General features: G+C 43.3%; 1 protein-coding gene and 1 long non-coding RNA gene across 8 annotated transcripts in view; one reads left to right on the top strand and one right to left on the bottom strand.

Annotated features, from left to right (window-relative positions):
- The window catches only part of METTL16 (methyltransferase 16, RNA N6-adenosine), a 117,906-nt gene that overhangs the window by 28,340 nt on the left and 65,187 nt on the right, over positions 1-24,379 (bottom strand). For all 7 annotated transcript variants that reach the window (XM_073565595.1, XM_073565596.1, XM_073565600.1 and 4 more), the window contains 4 exons: positions 19,942-20,057; positions 13,014-13,156; positions 6,850-6,919; positions 2,791-2,880 (listed from right to left, as the gene is read on the bottom strand). In XM_073565595.1, coding sequence (XP_073421696.1) covers positions 2,791-2,880; positions 6,850-6,919; positions 13,014-13,156; positions 19,942-20,057 — 419 coding nt within the window. The remainder of the gene's footprint in view (positions 1-2,790; positions 2,881-6,849; positions 6,920-13,013; positions 13,157-19,941; positions 20,058-24,379) is intronic.
- Positions 1-24,379, top strand: part of LOC141080411 (uncharacterized) — a 165,816-nt gene that overhangs the window by 102,194 nt on the left and 39,243 nt on the right. The window lies entirely within an intron of this gene.

The raw sequence follows: 24,379 nt of genomic DNA, 5'->3' as shown, positions 1-24,379 counted from the left end.
ACCAGTTAATTTCTTCAGGATTTTGCACCGAATAATGGTGCGGCCTCCCTTTTCTTTAAGCTGGACAATACGTTTATATAGCTCCCCACTGCTGGGTGTCCATTAGTCGGGGTTTTGGTCCTACTCGGCCCTTATTCATATTTACATAATTTGACACATGGTACAGTGTTAATACTAGAGGTTAGGACCATCCCGAATAGGGTCACCGTGACATGGTGGAATGACTTTTACAATCAAAATTATGTAAACCAAGTACCCTATGTTATTTTCATGCACTATTGCTATTAATTTATGTATTTACTGCAGGGTATTTGCTCACTTTTTCATGTTAGGTTTTTTTTTTTCTGTACTATATAGCTTTACCATAAAATTTAGCAGTTTTCAAATTGCTTGTTATAGTCTCCCTGTTTTTGCAGATGAATAGCTGTCTGCATCTTCTGTGGTGGCTGGAAATAAACAGCAAACAGTGTATGTGGTTGGGACACCACAACACCATAGTGACCGTTCCTGGGCACCGCAGCTCTGCTCCCAATTACTTCAATGGGAACTGAGTTGCAGTAGAACAACCACTTTCTTGTGTACTTTCAGTCACCATGGGACTTGGGAACAGCGTATCGGTGAGGTAGTTGCATGCTGGATAGCCCATTGATATCAGATATTAATTCTGAATAATAAGCAACACCAATAAATTGAAATATGACGTCCATAAAAGAAGAAATACAGATTCGGCACCGCTGCACCACCGTGGTCACATGGACCCCTCACACACAATAAGAACGCCACATACCCCAAGAAACAGGTGCTCAATCCTGAGGAAATTTACAAAATGCAATGACACGGCCAATGAAACGGCTGTTGTCCGCGCTCTCTGCATTGCTCCCGAGCACATGCATTTTTATCCATGAAATAAAGACTTCTATTTTTGGTAATGGTGAGTGCCATCCTCTTTTCTAGCATTGCGTCAAACTGAAAGGTGATTAATGTAGAAGGAGGACCCTGTGTAGGTGTTGATACAGCGGGGCCTGGGCAGTGGCGATAAGTGGTCTGCTACTGCTCCTCTGTCTGTACATAGTGTATCAAGTATACCAAACCATTCCCAAGGTTGGGGGCCCACCAGAAAATGAAGGACTTTATTATTAAGGGAAAAAGAAATCCTAACCTACAGGGCCCTGTGTGAAAACGTGATTGCCCCTAAACCTAATAACTGGTTGGGCCACCCTTAGCAGCATCAACTGCAATAACTGCCAATGAGTCTTTTACTATGCTCCCCTAAGGAATTTTGGTCTACTCATCTCTGCAGAAGTGTAGTAATTCAGCCACATTGGAGGATTTCCGAGCATGAACCGCCTTTTATCATGCCACAACATTTCAATTGGAATAGGACTTTGACTAGGCCACTCCAAAGACTTAATTTGTTTATTTCTTAAGCCGTTCACAGGTGGACTTGCTAGTATGTTTTGAATCATTGTTCTGCTGCATAACCCAAGTGCGCTTCAGCTTGAGGTCACGAACAGATGGCTGGACATTCTCCTTCAGGATTTTTTGGTAGACAGCAGAATTCATGGTTCCATTTACCACAGCACGTCTTCCAGGTCCTGAAGCACCAAAACAGCCCCAGATCGTCTCACTGCGACCACCATATTTTATAGTTGGTATGATGTTCCTTTTCTGAAATGCGGTGTTATTTCTGTGCCAGTTGTAATGGAACATACACCTTCCAAAACGTTCAAATTGTGTCTCAGCAGTCCACGCAGTATTCTCCCAAAAGTCTTGGGGATCATCAAGATGTGTTCTGGCAAAACGAAGATGAGCCTTTATGTTCTTATTGTTCAGCAGTGATTTTCGTCTTAGAACTCTGCCATGCAGGCCACTTTTGCCCAGTCTATTTCATATGGTGGAGTTATCAACACTGACTTTAACTGAAGCTAGTGAGGCCTGCAGTCCTTTGGATGCTGTTATGGGGTCTTTTGTGAACTCTTGGACGAGTAGTTGCAGCGCTCTTGGGTTAATCTAGGTCCGCGACCACTCCTGGGAAGGTTCACTACTGTTCTATGTTTTCGCCATTTGTGGCTAGTGGCTCTCACTGTGGTTCGCAAAGGTCCCAAAGCTGGAGAAATGGCTTTATAACCTTTTCCAGACTGATAGATATCAATTACTTTGCTTCTCATTTGTTCCAGAATTTCTTTGGATGGCGGCATGATGTCTAGCTTTTGAGGATCGCTTGGTCTACTTCACTTTGTCAGACAGGTCCTATTTAAGCGATTTCTTGATTGAGAACAGGTGTGGCAGTAATCAGGCCTGCATGTGGCTAGCGAATTTGAACTCCGCATTTCAAGGATTTGATAAACCACAGTTCATTTATGTTTTATGTTTTTCACACAGGGCCCTGTAGGTTTGGATTTCTTTTTCCCTTAATAATAAAGACCTTCATTTATAAACTGCATTTTGTGTTTACTTGTGTTATCTTTGTCTAATATTTAAATTTGTTTGGTGATCTGAAACATTTAAGTGTGACAAACATGCAAAAGAAAAGGAAATCAGGAAGGGGGGGCAAACACTAACAATTGTATTTGCAAAAAATTTAACCTCAACATGTCAGATGTATCAGAAACGTGCTCTTAGATCCGCAACATTTCCCAAAATGATAGCTTTATGGTGAACATTGAAGAACTGACATACCACTGCTAATATCAGGTTTGAAACATATATTGTGTAAGCCAGAAAATGAAGTTTACCTGGGGTCACAAAAAACTGTTAGCGTCAGAAATGTATAGAAGGTTTTATACTTACGGGGATGACCACATCGTCATAAAAACTCCATGCCAGTGCCCACCGCATTGTACGACCCTGGTAAAATTCAGTGTGTGCCACTTTAGGAACCTAACATGCAATAAAGGGACAAAGACAACCTTCTGGTTAACTAATCTTTTTATTTATCAAGAATGTTCCCCAAAATCCCCATGACAATTTCAATGTATATTTGGAGCATATAAAACATGTCAGGGAAAATGCAGTGTCTGTCCCTATCCCTAAACCAATATTTAATGACATAATTAACCAGGCCGTAAAAACCAGGTAAGGAAGAATTGTCCCTCTGGTCCATCCATCAAATTTAACAGGCGACGGTTGTAAGAAGTAATAAATAGCACCTGGTGCCCTCCTCTGGCTTTGTGGATTAGATTGGCAGAGACATCACACATTCGTTGTCCCCAAGGTTCCCACTAAATAGGAGCGTCATCTTTCCTAACAAGTTTGTTTTAGTAAATACCTCATGAAACAGCAATGTTTTAGCATTTCTCGAATTCTGCAATCTGCTGTTCATTTATTCATTGACTCTTCGCAATGAATCGGTTAAAACCGGATGAAACTTGGATGGAAGTCATAAGTTCAAAATCTGACTTTTTCCACGTCTGGTTTTAATGGATCCGCAAAGACTTTAATGGCAGAGTCTGATTTGCAAAAAACAAATGAGAAAAATTGCATGCTCCGAGTCTCTTGGGCCGGAATCACAGATCTGTTTTTAAAACTGATGTGTGAATGGATCCATTAAACTCCATGTCTCAGTGTGCTGTCTGGGGGAAAAAAAAAAACCACGACCAGCAAACGGATGTGTCACACAGATGTGTGAATGCAGCCTAGAGCACTATATGAGACTGTAGAGATACACACTATCGACAAGACAAATATCATTCCCATTTGTTTATCTATTCTATTATTTCTAAACACTGTTTTTCGGTGATTCCTGTGTATCCCCGTTCATACTGCACCCACACACACAAATGATACACCATTTGAAAGGTAAACTTGCCCCCTTCAGCAAGAAAATAGCCAAACAAACCACACATCCACAATTTGGTCACAAAATACAGTTTAAACATTCTTTTTCATAAACCTGCAGTAAGGAAAAATGACCTGCAGGTGGCACCACAGTACCCCAAAGCACACTACCAACACATTTGTAAACATGCACTGCTTTTTCGCTGATTACTTCGCCCCACACGCACACATGATACACCAATTGAAAGGTAAACTTGCTCCCTTCAGCAAGAAAACAGCCAAACCAACCACACATTCACAATTTTATCACTAAATACAGTTTAAACATTCTTTTTCATAAACCTGCAGCAAGACACAAGGACCTGCAGGTGGCACCTCAACCGGATAACATTTATTGGCCTCTACTTAACAAAACAATTTATTGTATTACCAATCTACACATATAAATACCTGTCTGTGTTCATCAGCTCATGAAATACATTTACATTTGATCAGCTTGCTTTTGCTGAAATTGCCTGCGCCCCCGACGACCAATGTGTGAAAATTTTGCATGGGCCAAGCTAGTTAATCCATATATCCCAAGAGATATTTAGCAATAATGCTGAAAATTCTCAAAAAAAAAATTGCTAAAGCACAGCTTTTTCATGGGGAGTAGAAACATTTACTATAACATACATGATGGGAAAGCTGATAGGAATAATCTACCAGTAATAAAGAATTTCTCTATTATGTGTGAGATTTCAATGCAAACCCCAGTGCATATTAAACCTCTAAGCCTCAATCATTCTCTCACCTTCAGAAAACCCTGGCTCATACCAGGGAACAGTTATATTATTGATTTGTGCACACATTACAGCAAATCTCTTTCTAGAAAAAAACTTTAAAAATAATCTGTCAGCAGGACTGTAGAAAAGGTATGTAGATCTCTCAAAGACAAGTCCAGAAATACCTTTACATGACCAGTCTTTCCTGCTGTTATTGAGAATGAGGCTGAAGAGCTATTTGTAGGTTTTAAGCCTCTGTCACTCCAGCTCTATTCCCCTCCCATCGCCGCCGCCTCCTGCTTGACTGACAACCTCTGTGCAGGCAAAGGAGGACCAGTCAGTCAAGCAGGAAGTGGCACTGGAAAGGAAAAAGAGCTGGAATGACAGAAGCTTCAGATCTTCAAAAAAGTTCTTAAGAATGTCAATTCAAACACAGATTGGCTGGACTTGTCTTTGAAAGAGCTACATGCACATATTAATAGCTTAGGGGGTGAAATCCTGCCCAGATCCATAGGATCGGACCAAAAACTCTTCCCTAGTCATTCCCACAAGGCTCTAAAAAAATAAATTAAATTATCTTATTTGTCTAGCTCAACTCCTGTGGGGCTTTGATAGCAAAGGGAAAATGATAAAGGAATGGGGTTTAGTTATGGGGAAGACATATAAGAGGCATTTACTCTGCAAGATAATCATCAACAATTGTTGATAAAAACGCTCGGTAAACGATTATATTGCCGTGTAAGCAGGCTGACGATCATCCGATGAAAGAGCTAAACGATTGTTCATCAGGTGAAATGATCTTTTATTTAACAAAACAATCATAGCTCTTGGCGGTGCATCAACTAGTGTACACAGGACTTGCACTGCTGAGAACTATGGCAGCCTCTGAGCACTGAGCGATCTAGTATACATCACTCAGTGTGCACCATTTACTTTGGTCTGTCTGTATAAACAGGCATTCAAACAACCACTGATCAGCAAGTTTACCAATCAACAGTTGTACCGTGCTGCCAGTCCATCTGTGTAAATGGACACTGTCTTGCCTGGCCATCAAAGATAGGGATTAATGCCTTGTAGTAAAAACATATCGCATCATGCGAGACCTGATAATGCTTCTGAGAGTCCTAGGAAGCTCTCTGCACGCTGCTCCGCCATGAAAGTAACATGTAGACTTCTTACTTTAGAACTTTGGATGCCATTTATTATGTAATAACACACCTAATATAGTTCCTTTTACTTTTCAATAGGTGAGGTACAATAAAATCTACACCATATACAAGGGGAAGGTGAGTTTTTAGTTTCTTTCACTCGGTGTTAGTGGTGTGTGGAGGCCATTGTTGCTGCGGCGCTGTAACTGTGGGGCGGTGTGGCCTGGAGCCATGGAGGCTTTGCCTTGCAGCATGGGTGCTGTGAGGCACCAGGTCGCTCCTCCTCCTGGTGTGCTGTGGCCTTGACAATAGTTGGCTTATGGTGCCGCACCTTTTAGGTCAGAGACGTGACGTGTAAATGGGCTTCATACAATCAGATCAGAATAGTAAATTAAGAACCTCTTGGTCAGTTTAGTACATTTTTGCTTGGCCACAATAGATTAATGTGAGGTCCATGTCTTTTTCTAGATATGGCATTTTCAAGAAATTAGGACTATCCACAATTTGCATAGTTTCAGGCGCTCCCTCAAAACACATTTGTTAAGAGCGGCCTATCACGTTCACTAATCAAAGTCATTCTATGTGTAAGTGTGCGTGTGTAGCCCATTCACTATCTCCATCCATCCCTCACTCCCTCAAGATGGCTGGACCATCATTGTAAATACACACCTGTACTTTGTATCTCCCCCACCTCATTGTAGATTGTAAGCTCTCACGAGCAGGGTCGGCTTATTTTGCTTTAATTATTGTATTATTAACGTTGTTACTTATGACTTGTGTTTTGAACCTGTAAAGCGCTGCGGAATATGTTGGCGCTATATAAATAAAGATTATTATTATTATTATTCACTTTAGAACTTTGGATGCCATATAGAGGATGATCATACTCCTGATAACCGCTGTCTATTAGGTTATGCACAGATGCCATGAGCTCCGGGGGATTCCCAATTATTGAGCTTTAACTGCTTGACTATTAGATGGATTTGAAGAATTCTGAAATTCATACATTATTTGCTTAATTCCATTCAACTTCTATTTTAGATATAACTCTTTATACTATGACAGCTTCAGTGCAATAAAATCTATACCGGCTCCCATCAACTTCTAATTCAGTAGCAAAAATTGCAATGATGGAATAATAGGTATAAGCATAAACCTACCCCTTGTATTCGCAGCTCTTCCTTCAATGGAGCCAAACTGCACTTCTTCCCCAGCATGCAGCTGTACCATCTAGAAAGAAATAACCAACAGGGTACATAATTGGGGAGCTTTAAATCACAGCAGGAAAATCCACGCGCCAAGGGCAGCCCCCTGTATTATGAATAAATTATTAGGTAGCGATTCAGACATCTTGACATCTCTCCCTGCAACAGCATGAACATGGGAAACGCAATTTCTGATTTGCATTAATTAATCAATTTTAAACCATCCTGGTGTAACACTGTGGGGAGATAATTGACTGCACATTTTAGGAGACAAAGACCTCAGGTATCACAATTGGGCAGGCGCAAAAGCCAAAATGTAAATAACCAGGACGGTACGCTGCAATGTCAAACATTTTGGTGCAATCAAAACATTACAATCCAGGTAAGAGACCACACTGTAGATGGTATTAGTGGGCCCGGCTTTTGGGTTATTATTTTTTTTTGTTTGTTTGAACATTTGTCTTTGTTTAAAAACAGAATAAAAAAATTATAAGAATTTGGAATAAGAGCTTACGAAGCAAAGGAGTTGATGAATCTTTAAAAAAAAAGTTTTGATTTTTGTTCAAGAAACAGCACAGCTCATTTCCATGGGGTGAATCTGGCATTGCCCAATTCAAGTAATCCACGGCTGAGAGTTTATTGAGCGTCTGAAAATTGAACCATGTGCCTAAAGCGGTGTTGCAGTTCCCCGTACGGTGGGTTGCCAAGACCACCACTGTGCAGGGTATGGCCTCCTTTACATTCCACGTTTATTTTTCCTTAGCAGTAAAAACGCTGCATAGAAAGCACAGCTACTCGCTGCTTATCACATGTCTGATCTGTCTGCACTACACATTTCATAAATTTACTATTATTCACCAAAAAACATAAATACACTGAAAGAATTGACAAGCGTTCAGCCTGGTCACCTGTTTGCGGTCGATGATCTATTTGGGAATGTTCTATCATGGAAAGATCTTTTGCAAACTAGAAACTATCTTTAAAAAACTGTAAACCTCTTACCAAATGACAATCGGCGCTAACATTTTGAGTATTTGTTCACACGAGAGTTTGAAAAATTAGTTTCATCCATAAAACTGACGATTTTTTTTCTCACTTGACATCCAGGTACAGTATTATTTTTTTTTTTTTTAACAGCAGGAGCTATTAATCATTTACAAGACCATTACAATAATTTCCTTGAATGGGAGCGTCTCAGCCGATATACGAAGCAGCTAGTGCATGCTGCCCTTTTTATTACATGCAGATTCGGTCGGCGGGAAAAAAAAAAAAGGAAATAAATAAATCGCTCATCTGCACTGCCCCATTGAATAACATTGGTCCGAGTGCTGTCCGCTGTTTTCACGGACTGAAAATACAGTCGTGTGCATGAACCCTGTGAAATCATCCATTTTTATTACTTTTTTTGCATCATCATGTTAACCCAGAATTTCTATTCTTTTCTACAATTCTCAATCTTAACATGAGACTACTTTCTAGAGTAATTTTTTTTTCCTGATTTTGTAATTTTTCAATTTGACCCAACACTCTGCAGCCGGTCTGTGTTTTCCTTATGACTTCTACTTCCAGCTAAATACTAATTAGGCTTCAAAAGCAGATCTCCATCACACTTTACTCAGGGAAGGATTCACTATATCCATTTCCCCTGAGCGAGCTCTTGACAGCTCAATGTAGCAGCCCCGGGTAACATGTTTGGGGCCGTTCCTATAAATGCAGCCCGCTAGAGGATTTATCGCGCGCTCAGAGCAGCCATGCTCAGGATTTAAGTCGGGGAACCCATCTGTTTACTAATCACAAAGCATCGCAGTCACTTGTGCTCGCTGTCAGAGAGGTGTCATGTCAGGAACGAGACAGTCTTCACCAATCATGCTTAATACCACACTTGACTGTTACAGAGGGCGATAAGAGTGCGGGATCACACAGAGCCTTGGTTTAGCAGTAAGCAGAGTAAACGGTCACAGTGGTTGGGCCAGATCAGCTGTCAAACTCAGAGATTTTATTAGTAATTAAGCAAAATAGCGCACACTGACCTACCACGAGGCTGACACAACACATTACACATGAACCGTCAAGCAGAAGCCTCTTCCCGTTAACATGGCAGCGGTGTAGTAATGATCATAACGCAGTGTACAGTAGAGGTGCTTATTCACCTAGCAGTACAGGTCAGGCCAAACATCAAGGCTGAACATCCGCCCAACTGCAGTGGCCACACAATTATGAAACAAAATCATCTGGCCATTGTCCTGCCGGGAAGAGCTGGCCACAGCTAGATACATATTAATTTTTAGGAAGGATATGTACCAAATGGTTTTGTAGTGTAGATTTTAGCATTCAGTTCCAAAATTCACATGAACAAAAAAAAAAGACTTTGAAAATGGCTTAAAGGGAATCTGTCACCCCTTTTTTTGAGATATCATATAATGATATCATTCAATTGTGTGTCACATAAGGATTCTCTTAGTACTTTTGCTTCCCCCTGACCCTGCACCTTTCATGCATAAATACCTTTTTTATATCGGTTCAGATGTATGTAAACTGCCGCTGTCCGGTCCGCTGGGCGGGGCTTATTCACCTGCTCCCCCCTCCCTGTCTTGCTCTATGCATTTCTTCTTGTGTAGCGCAAAACAGGGAGGGGGGAGCAGGTGAATAAGCCCCGCCCATAGGACCGGACAGCGGCAGTTTACATACATCTGAACCGATATAAAAAAAGTATTTATGCATGAAAGGTGCGGGGTCAGGGGGAAGCAAAAGTACTAAGAGAATCCTTATGTGACACACAATTGAATGATATCATTATATGATATCTCAAAAGAAGTGTGACAGATTCCCTTTAAAAGGAATTTATCAGTAAGATCAACTTGCCCCCAACTGCATATATGGGCATGCAGGTCTTTCAAGTGGAAATCCACCGACACCTTTATATCTTTTATCTGTTGCTGCGTTCCTGAGTAATAAGTGTTTAATATGTACGAGACGTGAAGTGCTCTGGACATAACAGAGAACTTGCTGTAACAAGCCTCTGCCTCCAGTCCAGTACCAACCTATTTAGCTTGAGTGATAGCCAGGGCCGGACTGGGACTAAAATTCAGCCCTGGCATTTGAAGTTACACAGGCCCACTAGTCACATGGTCACTATATAATATCTTTGTACACTTCTAGGTTACAAGAAGTGAGAGGAGATTAACACGACTATATAACATGTAGTCACAGCTGTGCCCAGGATTTCATCTCAGTCCTATTTATTGCTTTTAGATACAGTACTCCTCCCAAATCTCTGTCCCCTTTTGTATGCATGATTACAGAATTCCTGGCAGAACTGCTCTCTATTGGGCAACCAGACCCCCTGGTCATAGCCGCCCCTATCATACCTCCCAACTTTTGAAGAAGGGAAAGATGGATAAAGACTGCGGCACGCAGCAGCTGCAAATTTTGGCCACGCCCAGCCACACCCATTTCACAACTAGTTACACCCATGTCCACACCTAATCGCACCCATTTAGCACTGCTGATCACACTGACTGGTACTGAGGGCACAGTGGCTGGCATTATGGGCACACTGACTGGCACTAAGGAAGAGAGAAAACAGAGAGAGAGAAAAAAGAAAACAGAGCGAGAAAGAAAGGGGAAAGAAAGAAAGAACAGTGAGAGACAAAGAAAGAACAGTGAGAGAAAGAACAGAGAGAGAAAGAAAGACCAGAGAGAGACAGAGAAAGACCAGTGAGAGAAAGAAAGAAGTAAAGAAAAGAAAGAAAGAACAGAGAGAAAGAGAGGAAAGAAAAAGAAAGAAAGAGGGGAAGAAAGAACAGAGAGAGAAAAAAGAAAGATTAGAGAGAGAAAGAAAGAACAGAGAGAGAAAGAAAATGAGGGAAAGACAGAACAGAGAATGAAAGAACAGAGAAAGAAAGAAAAAGAGAGAAAGAAATAAAGAAAGATTCTATAAAGATACTATAGCAGCCCGGCTCCCATTGTACTGCCCACCTGAGCCTCCTGGTGCAGGACCTATCATGATCCGCTCACATGGCCGGCATCCCCGATTCCAAGGCGATCCTGCTGTCTGCGCTGTCGGAGGAGGACACGGTGATGGAACTGAAGCATTCCTGGTTCCGTCACAATCTCCTCAAGAAATTATCTCATTTCCGGTCAGCTTCCAGCACATCACTTCAGGTGGAACGTCACGTGTGTGTTTTAAAATGCTCCTCTGGGCTCCGCCGTGTACTCCTGTGTCCGTGGGAAAAGCCTGCTTTGTATGTTTTGTACACACTTGGCTCCGCTCCGTACATCCCGTACACATATGGCTCCGCTCCGTATACCCCAAACACACGCGGCTCTGCTCCGTACATCCCGTACACATATGGCTCCACTCCATACACACACATGGCTCCTCTCCGTACACCTCGTACGCGCGCGGCTCCTCTCCGTACACCTCGTACGCGCGCGGCTCCTCTCCGTACACCTCGTACGCGCGCGGCTCCTCTCCGTACACGCGGCTCCGCACATCTTGTACACGCGCGGCTCCTCTCCGTACACCTCGTACACGCGCGGCTCCTCTCCGTACACCTCGTAAACGCGCGGCTCCTCTCCGTACACCTCGTACACGCGCGGCTCCTCTCCGTACACCTCGTACACGCGCGGCTCCTCTCCGTACACCTCGTACACGCGCGGCTCCTCTCCGTACACCTCGTACACGCGCGGCTCCTCTCCGTACACCTCGTACACGCGCGGCTCCTCTCCGTACACCTCGTACACGCGCGGCTCCTCTCCGTACACCTCGTACACGCGCGGCTCCTCTCCGTACACCTCGTACACGCGCGGCTCCTCTCCGTACACCTCGTACACGCGCGGCTCCTCTCCGTACACCTCGTACACGCGCGGCTCTGCTACATCCACACTGTAAATCCTGACCCCACACATACTTACCTCAACCAGCACCATGACAACAGCAAAGCGCAGAGTCTTGCAGACGGTAGAGGCAAGGCTGAGCGCACAGGACCTGTGATGAGGTCACAGGAGGGGCGGAGTCAGGGGTGACATGATCGGGGGTCTGGACAAAGGCTCCTGATCATGTGACCCCCTGACTCCTCCCCTCCTGTGACCTCATCACAGGTCCTGCGAACAGAGCGAGCAGGCAAGCGAGTGCGACGCTGTGAGTGGCTGGGGCTGGGGGGGTCTCATGCTACGGCGAGGATGGGGTGCGTGGTAGGTTATCTCCCTGCAGTGCAGGAGGAACTTGGAGACTATGACCGCCGTGCCGCAGAGGGCCGGCGGCAGGAGCAACAGTGGCCGCAGCAGCTGGCAAGCGGCCAGATGATCGGGCGCTGCCGCCCGCGGCCCACGTGACAGCGGCCCAGCGGGAAAATGCCCGGTTGGTTATATTGCCAATCCGGGCCTGGTGATAGCTCACTGTCTGTGTGACGTCAGACAACAGGCATGGAAATCAGACAGTGAGCTATGAATTAAGTTAAACAGGCTGGTGCTGGATGGAGAAACAACCTCAGGAGGTAGGGATTTCTTAAGTGCTCTGTCACGCCAAGAGCACTTAACAATTTATTTGCATATGAAAGGAAAAAAAAAGCCAAATTAGTTACATTTCAAAGACCTGCATGCCCACATATGTGGTGGGGGAGAGGGGTGGGGTAAAGGTTGATCTTACAGACAGTATTACGACAACTCTTGCAATGCTTTGCACATGCTCTTTTCTACATGTTTATAGGGCTTTTTTATGTTTTTGATTGATTCAGCATCCAATTGGAAAGTCGCTCTAGAGCCTCACTAACAATTATGCTCAGGTCAGCAAAGTATTTTTTTTATTTTGAAAACTAATTTTTCCACAAATGTTATTGAGTTGTTTCTTTTTAATTCTTTCCATCAGGGAAAGACAAATAAAGCTTCAGGCATAACTTGTAAATATTTCTGTGCAATACCAAAAGTGTAAAGCAACGTCCATAACGTACATCAGTATTATTCTGATGGTCAGAAGCTGCTCGGGCAGAATAACAGGAGAGGAAGTGGACAGCGCTGGTTGCAGGTTATTACATTACATGTGGCAATAATGTCAAGCACCCGGACATTATATAAGGACTGACTTGCTATTTTTTCCTGCCAGGATAGAAACGTCTCACCTTAACCTTTTCTTCAGCTGCAGACTGTCATGAATGATTCTTTTTACAAACTCCAACTCACCCCCCTCAGCCATGATCTCGGTGACGCCCCCGGTATTCACAGAGCTGGGGGGCGGCCGGCGAGGATTTCTAGAGTTCACACCCTGTGAGGGCAGAAAACGGTTCCAATTTTATTAAGGGAAATACTAATACTATAGTTAGAAGACATTTATATGGAAAATGCTGTGAAATAAGAATGATATTTCAGAGTATTTTAATGTAAAAAAAAATATTCTAAACCAATCCAAGACAGTAGATCAGTGGATTTAATAGGAACCTTTTCAAATCACAAAGTGAGAACTAGCAAATTGTACATAATCACAGGGCGACCAAATGAGACCTAGTCTAACACAACACTACTGGAGGTTGGGAGCCCTGCAACACGACGAAGAATAATGGCTACACAATGGCAACAGTAAATCCTCTTTCACACTTCCGTTTTTTTTGGTCAGTTGCAATCCGTGAAAAAAACGGATCCGTTTCCGTTGTGACACCAACGTATGCCACCAGACCGTTGTTTTAACGGATCCGCTGGGGAGAGAGAGAGAGAGAGAGAGAGAGAAAGAGAGAGGGAGAAAGAGAGAGAGAGAGAGAGAGAGAGAGAAAGAGAGAGAGGGAGGGGGAGGGGGAGAAAGAGAGAGAGGGAGGGGGAGAGAGAGGGAGAGAGAGAGGGGGAGAGAGAGAGAGAGGGAGAAAGAGGGAGAAAGCGAGAGAAAGCGAGGGTGAGGGAGAAAGAGAGAGGGAGAGAGAGAGGGAGGGGGAGAGAGAGAGGGAGAGAGAGAAAGAGAGGGAGAAAGAGAGAGAGGGAGAGGGAGAAAGAGAGAGGGAGAGGGGGAGAAAGAGAGAGAGGGAGGGGGAGAGAGAGAGAGAGAGGGGGAGAGAGGGGGAGAGAGGGGGAGAGAGGGAGAGAGAGGGAGAAAGGGCGAGAGAGGGAGAAAGGGCGAGAGAGGGAGAAAGGGCGAGAGAGAGAGAAAGGGCGAGAGAGAGAGAAAGGGCGAGAGAGAGAGAAAGGGCGAGAGAGAGAGAAAGGGCGAGAGAGAGAGAAAGGGCGAGAGAGAGAGAAAGGGCGAGAGAGAGAGAAAGGGCGAGAGAGAGAGAAAGGGCGAGAGAGAGAGAAAGGGCGAGAGAGAGAGAAAGGGCGAGAGAGAGAGAAAGGGCGAGAGAGAGAGAAAGGGCGAGAGAGAGAGAAAGGGCGAGAGAGAGAGAAAGGGCGAGAGAGAGAGAAAGGGCGAGAGAGAGAGAAAGGGCGAGAGAGAGAGAAAGGGCGAGAGAGAGAGAGAAAGGGCGAGAGAGAGAGAGAAAGGGCGAGAGAGAGAGAAAGGGCGAGAGAGAGAGAAAGGGCGAGAGAGAGAGAAAGGGCGAGAGAGAGAGAAAGGGCGAGAGAGAAAGGGCGAGAGAGAGAGAAAGGGCGAGAGAGAGAGAAAGGGCGAGAGAGAGAGAAAGGGCGAGAGAGAGAGAAAGGGCGAGAGAGAGAGAAAGGGCGAGAGAGAGAGAAAGGGCGAGAGAGAGAGAAAGGGCGAGAGAGAGAGAAAGGGCGAGAGAGAGAGAAAGGGCGAGAGAGAGAGAAAGGGCGAGAGAGAGAGAAAGGGCGAGAGAGAGAGAAAGGGCGAGAGAGAGAAAGGGCGAGAGAGAGAAAGGGCGAGAGAGAGGGCGAGAGAGAGAGAGAGAGAGAGAGAGAGAGAGAGAAAATTCTTCCGGGCATGCTCAGTGTAAAAAAGCAGATCCGTGCAGACAAAAAACATTTCATTGTCCGTCCACTCAAAGTAAGCGGACGCCCAAATTTTGGCGGATCCGTCAAAAAACGGATCCAACGGATGACCATCCGTCAAAATCCGCCGCTAATGCAAGTCAATGGGAAAAAACTGATCCACCAAAAAAAAATTGCACATCCCTTTTTTTTTTTTTTCTTAAACGGTGGATTTTGACTGATGGAAACAAACGGAAGTGTGAAACAGGCCTAGTAAGAAACACATTCACCTAGAAGATTGTGGCCGATCCTTTAACAAGTCTTGCAACATGACAACGCGGACCATACACATCAGATAGCCATGAGCCGAATGATTGCCTGGTTGACAGCTATCTCTTCCAACTCCCTACATGACTCTCGGCTCAACTTCTATGACAGAGACGCTGCTAGAATCTTGTGGCAGCATCTTATCTCCTTATATCCCCTAATATAAATTGTCAAGGAGAGGCCCCCTTACACGTTTGAGGTTCAGACTTTCATCTATTGTGTATAGGGGCTTTAGGTATGATAGCCAACGCTAAGGTGTGTCTCAAAACAACACTCCAGCATTTTTTCTCTTCATTTCAGCACTGGAGTGGTGCCACTAAATTAAGTTGGCCCTGGCCCTAGTATTATACTCACCAGCCACCGTCTTCAGCTGCTTTCAGTGCTGCTGCAGTCTCACGCCGCCATCTTGTAAACGCAATTTCTGGCTGACCGAAAGTCGCAAGCTCTAAATGTAAGTCTATGAGAGCGTCGCTTTCCCTCTTATAGACTTAAATGAACTTGTGACTTCTGGATCGCAAGGAAACACTGGAGTAATCTGACAGGTCACAGCCTGGAGAAGATGACAGACGCAGCACTGATAAAACATGAAGACGTAGGCTGGTAAGTATATTACTGGAGCAGGGAACTTAGATTAGTAGCACCACTCCAGTGCTGCAAAAAAAACAACAAAAAATGCTGGAGTGGTGCTTTTTTAAAAAAAGGACTCCTAACTGCAGTCAGCATTGCGAGCGTCTTGCTCCTTGTGCTGGATGGTTTCATGAGGAAGGATCCCTCTCAAGACCAATGAAGGTAGGTGCCATACAGAGGCAGTTTTCATCCTTCTGGAGGAGAGTTAACTTGCATACATTTTCCCAAGAGAAATGCCTGGCCAGTACGTCTCCCGAAGCCAGCAGTCAATCTGAACAATGAGAAACAGTGACCTCCTTCTCCTCAGATGAAGGGTTATAAGATTTATTTAAAATATTGCTGGTGTTTATTTCTTCATGCAATTAAATCGTTATTGAGAGTTGGTTGGATCAATTTTTTTGTTCTGGCTCCCCTGACTAGTAAACGTGGCACATGTACATGTGGTTAATTAGAGCAGACATCCCTTTGTTAAAAGGATTGTCCAATACTTGGCCAACCCCTTCTCACTCAATCACTATATCACTCTCATGTGAAATCACAACAGCTATGCTCGCCTATTGTGCCGGCGCTGTTACAGCAATGTCAGCGCTGTCCCTCCCGGGGCTTGTGCGACATTGTTGCGTCATGTGAGCCCACCAGCCAATCAGCAGTTGCTTCACTCACTTCCTTCAGACAGAACTGACTCCTGGCAGAAGTGACAGCGATTGCTGTTCTCTGACTTCCTCCAAATGTCACTTACAAGTCAGAGGAAAGCGGCTGCTGGGCTCACATGACACAAAAACGTCACACAGACCCTGGGAGAGTCGGTGCAGGCACAATAGATGAGTATAGGCTGTTATTATTTTACATGGGGGAAATATAGTGATTGACAAGTAGTTATTTGAGAAGTGGACAAGCCCTTTAATCCCTTTGTAAAGTGGTATATTAGAGCTGAATGTATTTGTAAATAATCTGAGTCTCTGCAAAACAGGCATCTCTTTAATTTATTTATTTTTAAACCTGTCATCCTTGTCCCCAAATAAAAAAAATACAGGGACTGTTAGGGTACGTGCACACGCTGCGGAATCTGCTGCGGAAAAATCCGCATGGATTTTGCAAAAACCGCAGATAATCCGCAGGTCCAAAGACCTGTGGATTATCTGCGGTTTTGCCTGCGGTTTGGTCCTGCGGATTCACTATCTCCACAATGGTGGAGATAGGAACCCGCAGCGGTTTCCGCAGAAAGAATTGACATGCAATTCTTTCTGCGGATTCAAAACCGCAGCAAATCCGCGCGTTTTTTTCCGCAGCGTCGGCACAGCGTTTTTTTTTACCATTCAAATGAATGGTACTGTACACCGCAGCTAAAACTGCTGCGTGTCCGCAGCGGCCAAAACCGCTGCGGAAACGCAGCGGAATCCGCAGCGTGTGCACACAGCCTTAATATTACACAAACCAGTCATACGATTTTATCAAAAGGACATTATGTCACTTTTCTGGTGCATTTCCTTTGATGAATGTACCATCATGTAAAAATCAATGACAGTTTTAGCCATGAAGACTATTCTAGAGCAGTTCAAAGTACAAAATAATTTCCTTTAATAAGAGCTGCCTTGGAAACCTCAGGAAGAATGAGTCAGTGCGGAGCATCCTGTGCAGCACAATCACAACACTTCGCTGCTTGCATAGGAGATATGGTTTATGCAAAAGATAAAAAAAAAAATGGGACCCATCGGGAAGTCAGAGAATTATTTTCTTCCAAGCTAAAACAGTCAAAAACTTTAATATACAGTATTTGCCTTGTAAACATACACTCCAAAACACCACAACATACAAAGCACCTGTCTAATATTGTGCAGATCTTTCTACTGAAGCGAAAACAAAATTTCCCCCACCAAGCCACTACAGCTCTGAAGGTGTCCTGTGGTGGCCGGCACCAAGATGTCACCAGCAGATACTCTAAGTCCCATAATGTAAGAAATGGGACTTCCATGGAACGGATGTTTTTTTCCAGCACAACACACAGATGCTGGAGCAGGCTTTTCTGCAATTTGAGCTCCAGTGGGCAACAGTCAAGCAAACCTTCACTCCCAAAGGGCATTGATGAGTCTTGGGTACAGTGGCATGTAAAAGTTTGAGCACCTCTGCTCAAAATTACTGTTATTGTGAACAGTTAAGCAAGTTGAAGCTGCAATTATCTCTAAAAGGGCTAAAGTTAAAGATGACATTTCCTTTATGTATTTTTATAAAATTGGGAAGTTTGCATCACCTGGCCTTTCCCAATGATGATAGTGAACAAGTCATAACCAGAACAGGCTAATTAAGGTCTTAAAAATGTTTTAGGTCAAAGTTATCTGAGCACATAACTCTCCAAGGGTGCCCAAACTTTTGCATCAGCCCATTTCACCTTTTGGTAATTTGTAAAATGTAAGAAATGACAACATAGGCCTTTTAGAGATCATTTCATCTTCAACTTGCTTAACTGTTCACAATAACAGTAATTTTGAGCAGAGGTGCCCAAACTTTGCAGAAAAGCCTGTTGACAAAAACAGTCCACTGTTATTGTAAAGGCTTAGTCACGATCATCATTAGGAAAGGCCAGGTGATGCAAATTTCCCAGCTTTATAGAAACCCAGCCTCCTCTAACCTTGTGCCCAAAAACTGCAGCCATGAGTTCTTCTATGCAGCTGCTTAGCACTCCGAAAATGAAAATGGTCGAGGCCCAAAAAGCAGGAGAAGGTTATAAGATAGCAAAGCATGTTCAAGTTGCGCTTTCCTCAGTTTGAAATGGGATCTAAGGGGTTCGGTTTCTGGAGACTGACTTGCCAGGTCTGGCATGCCAGTATGAGAAGACTTTAAGGCCTTGCATGCTCCTTTGGGAAATTAACTATGCAAACTGTCTCAACAGAGAGGAAGAGGGCTTGAACTCTACTGCCACCTATAGGAAGTAGCAATCCTACAAGTGAATATGTCACCTATTTTTTCAAGTATCAGCTGGCGGCACCGCCATCTCTGACATCTCCTGGCGCCTGCGCACTGCAGTACTCTGCTCTGCCCTTAACAGGGCAGAGTAGTGCGCCTGCACAGGAGCCACAGCGGAAAGCAAAGAAGAGGAGGTCACCGTTAGAAGATTGGAGGCACCGGACCTCGACACCCATCGGGCCAAAATTGGACCCGGACCGCCCCTGGGTGAGTATAATATAACTCATTTTTCTTATCTTTCAGGTTACATCGGGGGCTTATATACAGCATTACAGAATGCTGTAGATAAGCCCCTGATGGCGGTGCCGGCAGCTGATACTCGAAAAAATAGGTGACAGACCCCCTTTAAGGAACTGGAAGAATTTTCTAAGGAAGAATGGATGAAAATCCCTGAAATAAGAACTGAAAGACCCTTGTCTGGCTACAGAAAGCGGTTACAAGCTGGGATACCTGCAAAAGGGGGAACTACAAGATATGAACCATGCAGGGTGCTCAAACATTAACATTGGTCCCATTTTCCCTTTTGTAATTTTTAAAATGTAAAAGATGAAAAAATATATTTTTTTCTTCAAAATACAAAGGAAATGTGTCATCTTTATCTTTAGGCCCTTTAGAGATAATTTCATCTTCCATTTCCTGACCTGTTCATAATAACAGTAATTTTGACCAGGGGTGCCCAAAGTTTTACATGCCACTGTACATACATACACGAAAGACATATATACAAGTCTGTCAAATACTGGAGGATTAAATGGGGTGGTCCGATACTTATAACGCCTTTTATAAATATGCATCTTTTAGCCCTAACTACCATTGTAATGTGCTTAATTATAAATTTTGCCAGTGTTTTATAGTTTGAGGGGATTCTCAATTGGAACGTCACAGGAGGATGGCCCTGCAGTCACTTCCACACAGCTTCCATCACCCCTCCAGAAATAGGCCATCATCAGGGGGCAGCGTTGTGGCCACTTACTACAGATATGTCACTGCCATCCCCTGATGACGTCCTGTTTCGGTTTGGGGGGGGGGGGAATAGGTAGAATACTAGGAAATTTTATAATAAAGCTAATTAGAAAAGCAGTTGGGGCTTAAATATAGATATCTATAAAGGGTATTAAAGATAATGGACCACCCCTTTAAGGCAAAAACAGACTGCTATGTATCATGCTATGATCCAGGCCTGAGACATCAGTGAGACAAACCAGACAGGGGCCAACATGTCACGCTATATTGAGATCATACAGTCAAATCACTAGTGATTGATGAACGCGGGGTGACCTGCTGTACCTGAGCTTCCATTTGATTGGCGAAAAAAGGAGGATTGCACATGCAAAAATCATAGATGATGCCAGACTCCTCTTTCAATGCATCCATCAGAAGTGTTTTCTGAGGGACTTTAACCACTAAAAGGTCGAAAAAATAATGCATTAAAGCGAGACAATTTAACCACAATTCACAGTAAATAATTGTAAAACATGAAACATTCACCAGATATCTAGAATTCCCTGCATGTTGTAACATTAACTTTTCCTCTTTGTGGATCTAATGGACCCAAAGATTAAAAAAAAAAAAAAAAAAAAAAAAAGATTATTATTCCTCCCCAACAGTCTTTCTGGATGACAGCATGAATCCGGGCAGGGGGAATTCTCAGAGTTTGGGCTGTCAGAGGATGAGCATGGAGTAGGTCTCCCATTATTTATTTGTCCAATAGTGGGGACCTATTTACCCCTACTGCCAAGACATGGTGAATTTTCCATTGGAGGAAATACAACATTTTGGGGGTTATATGGGGCCAAACATTTCTGGCCAAGCTGTTTGGAAGTCTACCTTGGGAAAGTGGTGTCCCATGCATTGAGAGTATCACCCCCATTATTTGCCCAATGTTACCCATGTAAAATAGCTGTTTTCACATGGAAAAGCAAAAAACATACCCGTGGAAAATCACCAGCTTGTTGGACTGGACCAGATAAAGAACACTTTAAAGGGCTTTTTTAATTTTAATAAGCGATTTTGCCATTAATAAGTATGAAAAGCAGAGAGGAGTTTGTCATCTAAACCTTTTATGCTATTGTGAAGCATTTTGCAGATCTCTGAATGCAGCTACCGATGTAAACAATGGAGGTTTTCAATCTGGTTTCTATGGCTACATCCAGGGACAAGGGTATATTTCTACTTTAATTATGAGTCTTTTACTAACAAAATAAAAAGGAAAAAAAAAAATATTTGTAGCTTTTTACATCTAAAGCCAACGTGCACAATAAGCCTCTTTGGGCCCTCGCACAGCCCACAATGCCATTCTGCCTTTGATGGTGGATTTGGAGACGTTTATTAACCCCTTCACCCCCGGACCTGCTTTCACCTTCATGACCAGGGCAAATTTTACAATTCTGACCAATGTCACTTTATGCGGTTATAAATCTGAAACGCTTCAACAGATCCCACTGATTCTGAGAATTTTTTGTGACATTGTACATAATGGTAGTGCTAAAAGTTCTTCGAAAAATTTTGAAATTTTTGCAATTTTCAAACTTTTTAATTTTTATGTAAAAAAAAATAGTTAATAAATAACATTTCCCACATGTCTACTTTACATCAGAGTAATTTTTTAAACAATTTTTTTTTTTGTTAGGAAGTTATAAGGCTTAAAAGTTGACCTGCGATTTCTAATTTTTCCAACAAAGTTTACAAAACCATTTTTTAGCGACCACATCACATTTGAAATGACTGAGGAGCCTATACGACCGAAAATACTCAAAACTGACACCTTCCTAAAAACTGCACCCCTTATGGTGTTCAAAACTACTTTCAAGAAGTTTATTTACCCTTCAGGTGCTTCACGAATTAATGGAATGTGGAAGGAAAAAATTAACATTTTACTTTTTTCCCACAAAAATTTTACTTTAGACCACAATTTTTTATTTTCGGAAGAGTAACAGGAAAATTTGGACCGCAAAATTTGTTGTGCAATTTCTCTCGAGTACGCTTCTACCCCATATGTGGGGGAAATCTACTGTATGGGCACACGGTAGAGCTCGGAAGGGAAGGAGCGCCATTCGACCTTTTGCATGTAAAATTTGCTGGAATAATTAGTGGATGCCATGTCACGTTTGGAGAGCCTCTGATGTGCCTAAAAAGTGGAAACCACTCACAAGTGACACCATTGTGGAAACTAGACCCCCCTCAGGGAACTTATCGAAATGTGTGGAGTACCTTGAACCCCCAGGTGCTTCATAGAAGTTTATAATGTTGAGCCATGAAAATAAATATGTTCACACAAGTGTTTTTTAGCCCCAATTTTTTTTTTCACCAGAGTAACAGGAGAAAATGCACCATAACATTTGCTATTCAATTTCTCATGAGTACACAGATACCCAAAATGTGGAGGAAAACTACTGTTTGTGCGCACGGCAGCCGGGGTCGGAATGTACAGAGCGCCATCTAACTTTTTGAATGCAAAATTTTCTGGAATCATTAGCGGACGCCATGTCAAGTTTGGAGAGCCCTGATGTGCCTAAAGAGTGGAAACCCACACAAGTGACCATATTTTAGAAACCAGACCCCTCAAGGAACTTGTCTAGATGTGTGGACAGTACCATTCGGCAGTGAAGAAAAAAAATAATTACATTTTTACCACCAAAATTTTGTTTTAGCCCCAGATTTTACATTTTCACATTGGGAAATGGGTAAAAATAGTACCAAAATGTGTCCCACAATGTCTGCTGAAAGTGGAAATACTCCATATGTGGCTGTACAGTACTGCTTAGCCAGACGGCGAGACTCAGGAGGGAAGGAGCGCTGTTTTCCTCCTGGAACACAGATTTTGCTAGAATAGTTTGCGGACTCATATTATATATATATATATATATATATATATATATATATATATTATATAAAGCTCAAGTGTGTGTGTGTGTGTATGTATGTATGTCTGCGATTGGCATCCGCACCGTCGCAGCCACAGCCACAAAATTTGGCAGTGTCACACGTCTGGACCCCGAGAGCGTCATAGGCTATGTTGTGAGGCAAAATTTTAACCCCGCGTGTTCCAATTCACCAAACAATTTTGCCCCTATCTACATAATGGGGAAAAAGTGTGTGCATCAAGCCCCGCCCCTCATTATGATGTCATAATGGTTGCCATGGCGACGCCGATGTCATTATAGGTTGCAAGCCCCGCCGCTCATTAAGATGTCATAATGGTTGACTATGGGATGGAGGATGTGTGATGGGTATATGGGCACTGGACTATCCATGCAGGATATGTATGACGGGTATATGGGCACGGGACTATGGGATGGAGGATGTGTGATGGGTATATGGGCACTGGACTATGGGATGGAGGATATGTATGACGGGTATATGGGCATGGGACTATGGGATGGCGGATATGTATGATGGGTATATGGGCATGGGACTATGAGATGAAGGATGTGTGATGGGTACAGTTGTGGCCAAAAGTATTGACACCCCTGCAATTTAGTCAGATAATACTCAGTTTCTTGCTGAAAATGATTGCCAACACAAATTCTTTGGTATTATTACCTTCATTTAATTTGTTTTAAATGAAAAAACACAAAAAGAATTGTCCTAAAGCCAAATTGGATATAATTCCACACCAAACATAAAAAAGAGGGTGGACAAAAGTATTGGCACTGTTCGAAAAATCATGTGATGCTTCTCTAATTTGTGTAATTAACAGCACCTGTAACTTACCTGTGGCACCTAACAGGTGTTGGCAATAACTAAATCACACTTGCAGCCAGTTGACATGGATTAAAGTTGACTCAACCTCTGTCCTGTGTCCTTGTGTGTACCACATTAAGCATGGAGAAAAGAAAGAAGACCAAAGAACTGTCTGAGGACTTGAGAAACCAAATTGTGAGGAAGCATGAGCAATCTCAAGGCTACAAGTCCATCTCCAAAGACCAGAATGTTCCTGTGTCTACCGTGTGCAGTGTCATCAAGAAGTTTAAAGCCCATGGCACTGTGGCTAACCTCCCTAGATGTGGACGGAAAAGAAAAATTGAAAAGAGATTTCAATGCAAGATTGTGCGGATATTGGATAAAGAACCTTGACTAACATCCAAACAAGTTCAAGCTGCCCTGCAGTCCGAGGGTACAACAGTGTCAACCCGTACTATCCGTCGGCGTCTGAATGAAAAGGGACTGTATGGTAGGAGACCCAGGAAGACCCCACTACTTACCCCGAGACATAAAAAAGCCAGGCTGGAGTTTGCCAAAACTTACCTGAAAAAGTCTAAAACGTTTTGGAAGAATGTTCTCTGGTCAGATGAGACAAAAGTAGAGCTTTTTGGGCAAAGGCATCAACATAGAGTTTACAGGAGAAAAAAAAGAAAGAAAAGAACACGGTCCCTACAGTCAAACATGGCGGAGGTTCCCTGATGTTTTGGGGTTGTTTTGCTGCCTCTGGCACTGGACTGCTTGACCGTGTGCATGGCATTATGAAGTCTGAAGACTACCAACAAATTTTGTAGCATAATGTAGGGCCCAGTGTGAGAAAGCTGGGTCTCCCTCAGAGGTCATGGGTCTTCCAGCAGGACAATGACCCAAAACACACTTCAAAAAGCACTAGAAAATGGTTTGAGAGGAAGCACTGGAGACTTCTAAGGTGGCCAGCAATGAGTCCAGACCTGAATCCCATAGAACACCTGTGGAGAGATCTAAAAATGGCAGTTTGGAGAAGGCACCCTTCTAATATCAGGGA

This window comes from Dendrobates tinctorius, unplaced genomic scaffold, assembly GCF_039654945.1.
Source record: "Dendrobates tinctorius isolate UK_male_01 unplaced genomic scaffold, ASM3965494v1 ptg000016l, whole genome shotgun sequence".
Lineage (NCBI taxonomy): Eukaryota > Metazoa > Chordata > Amphibia > Anura > Dendrobatidae > Dendrobates > Dendrobates tinctorius.
This window is presented reverse-complemented; position numbering and strand designations above follow the sequence as displayed.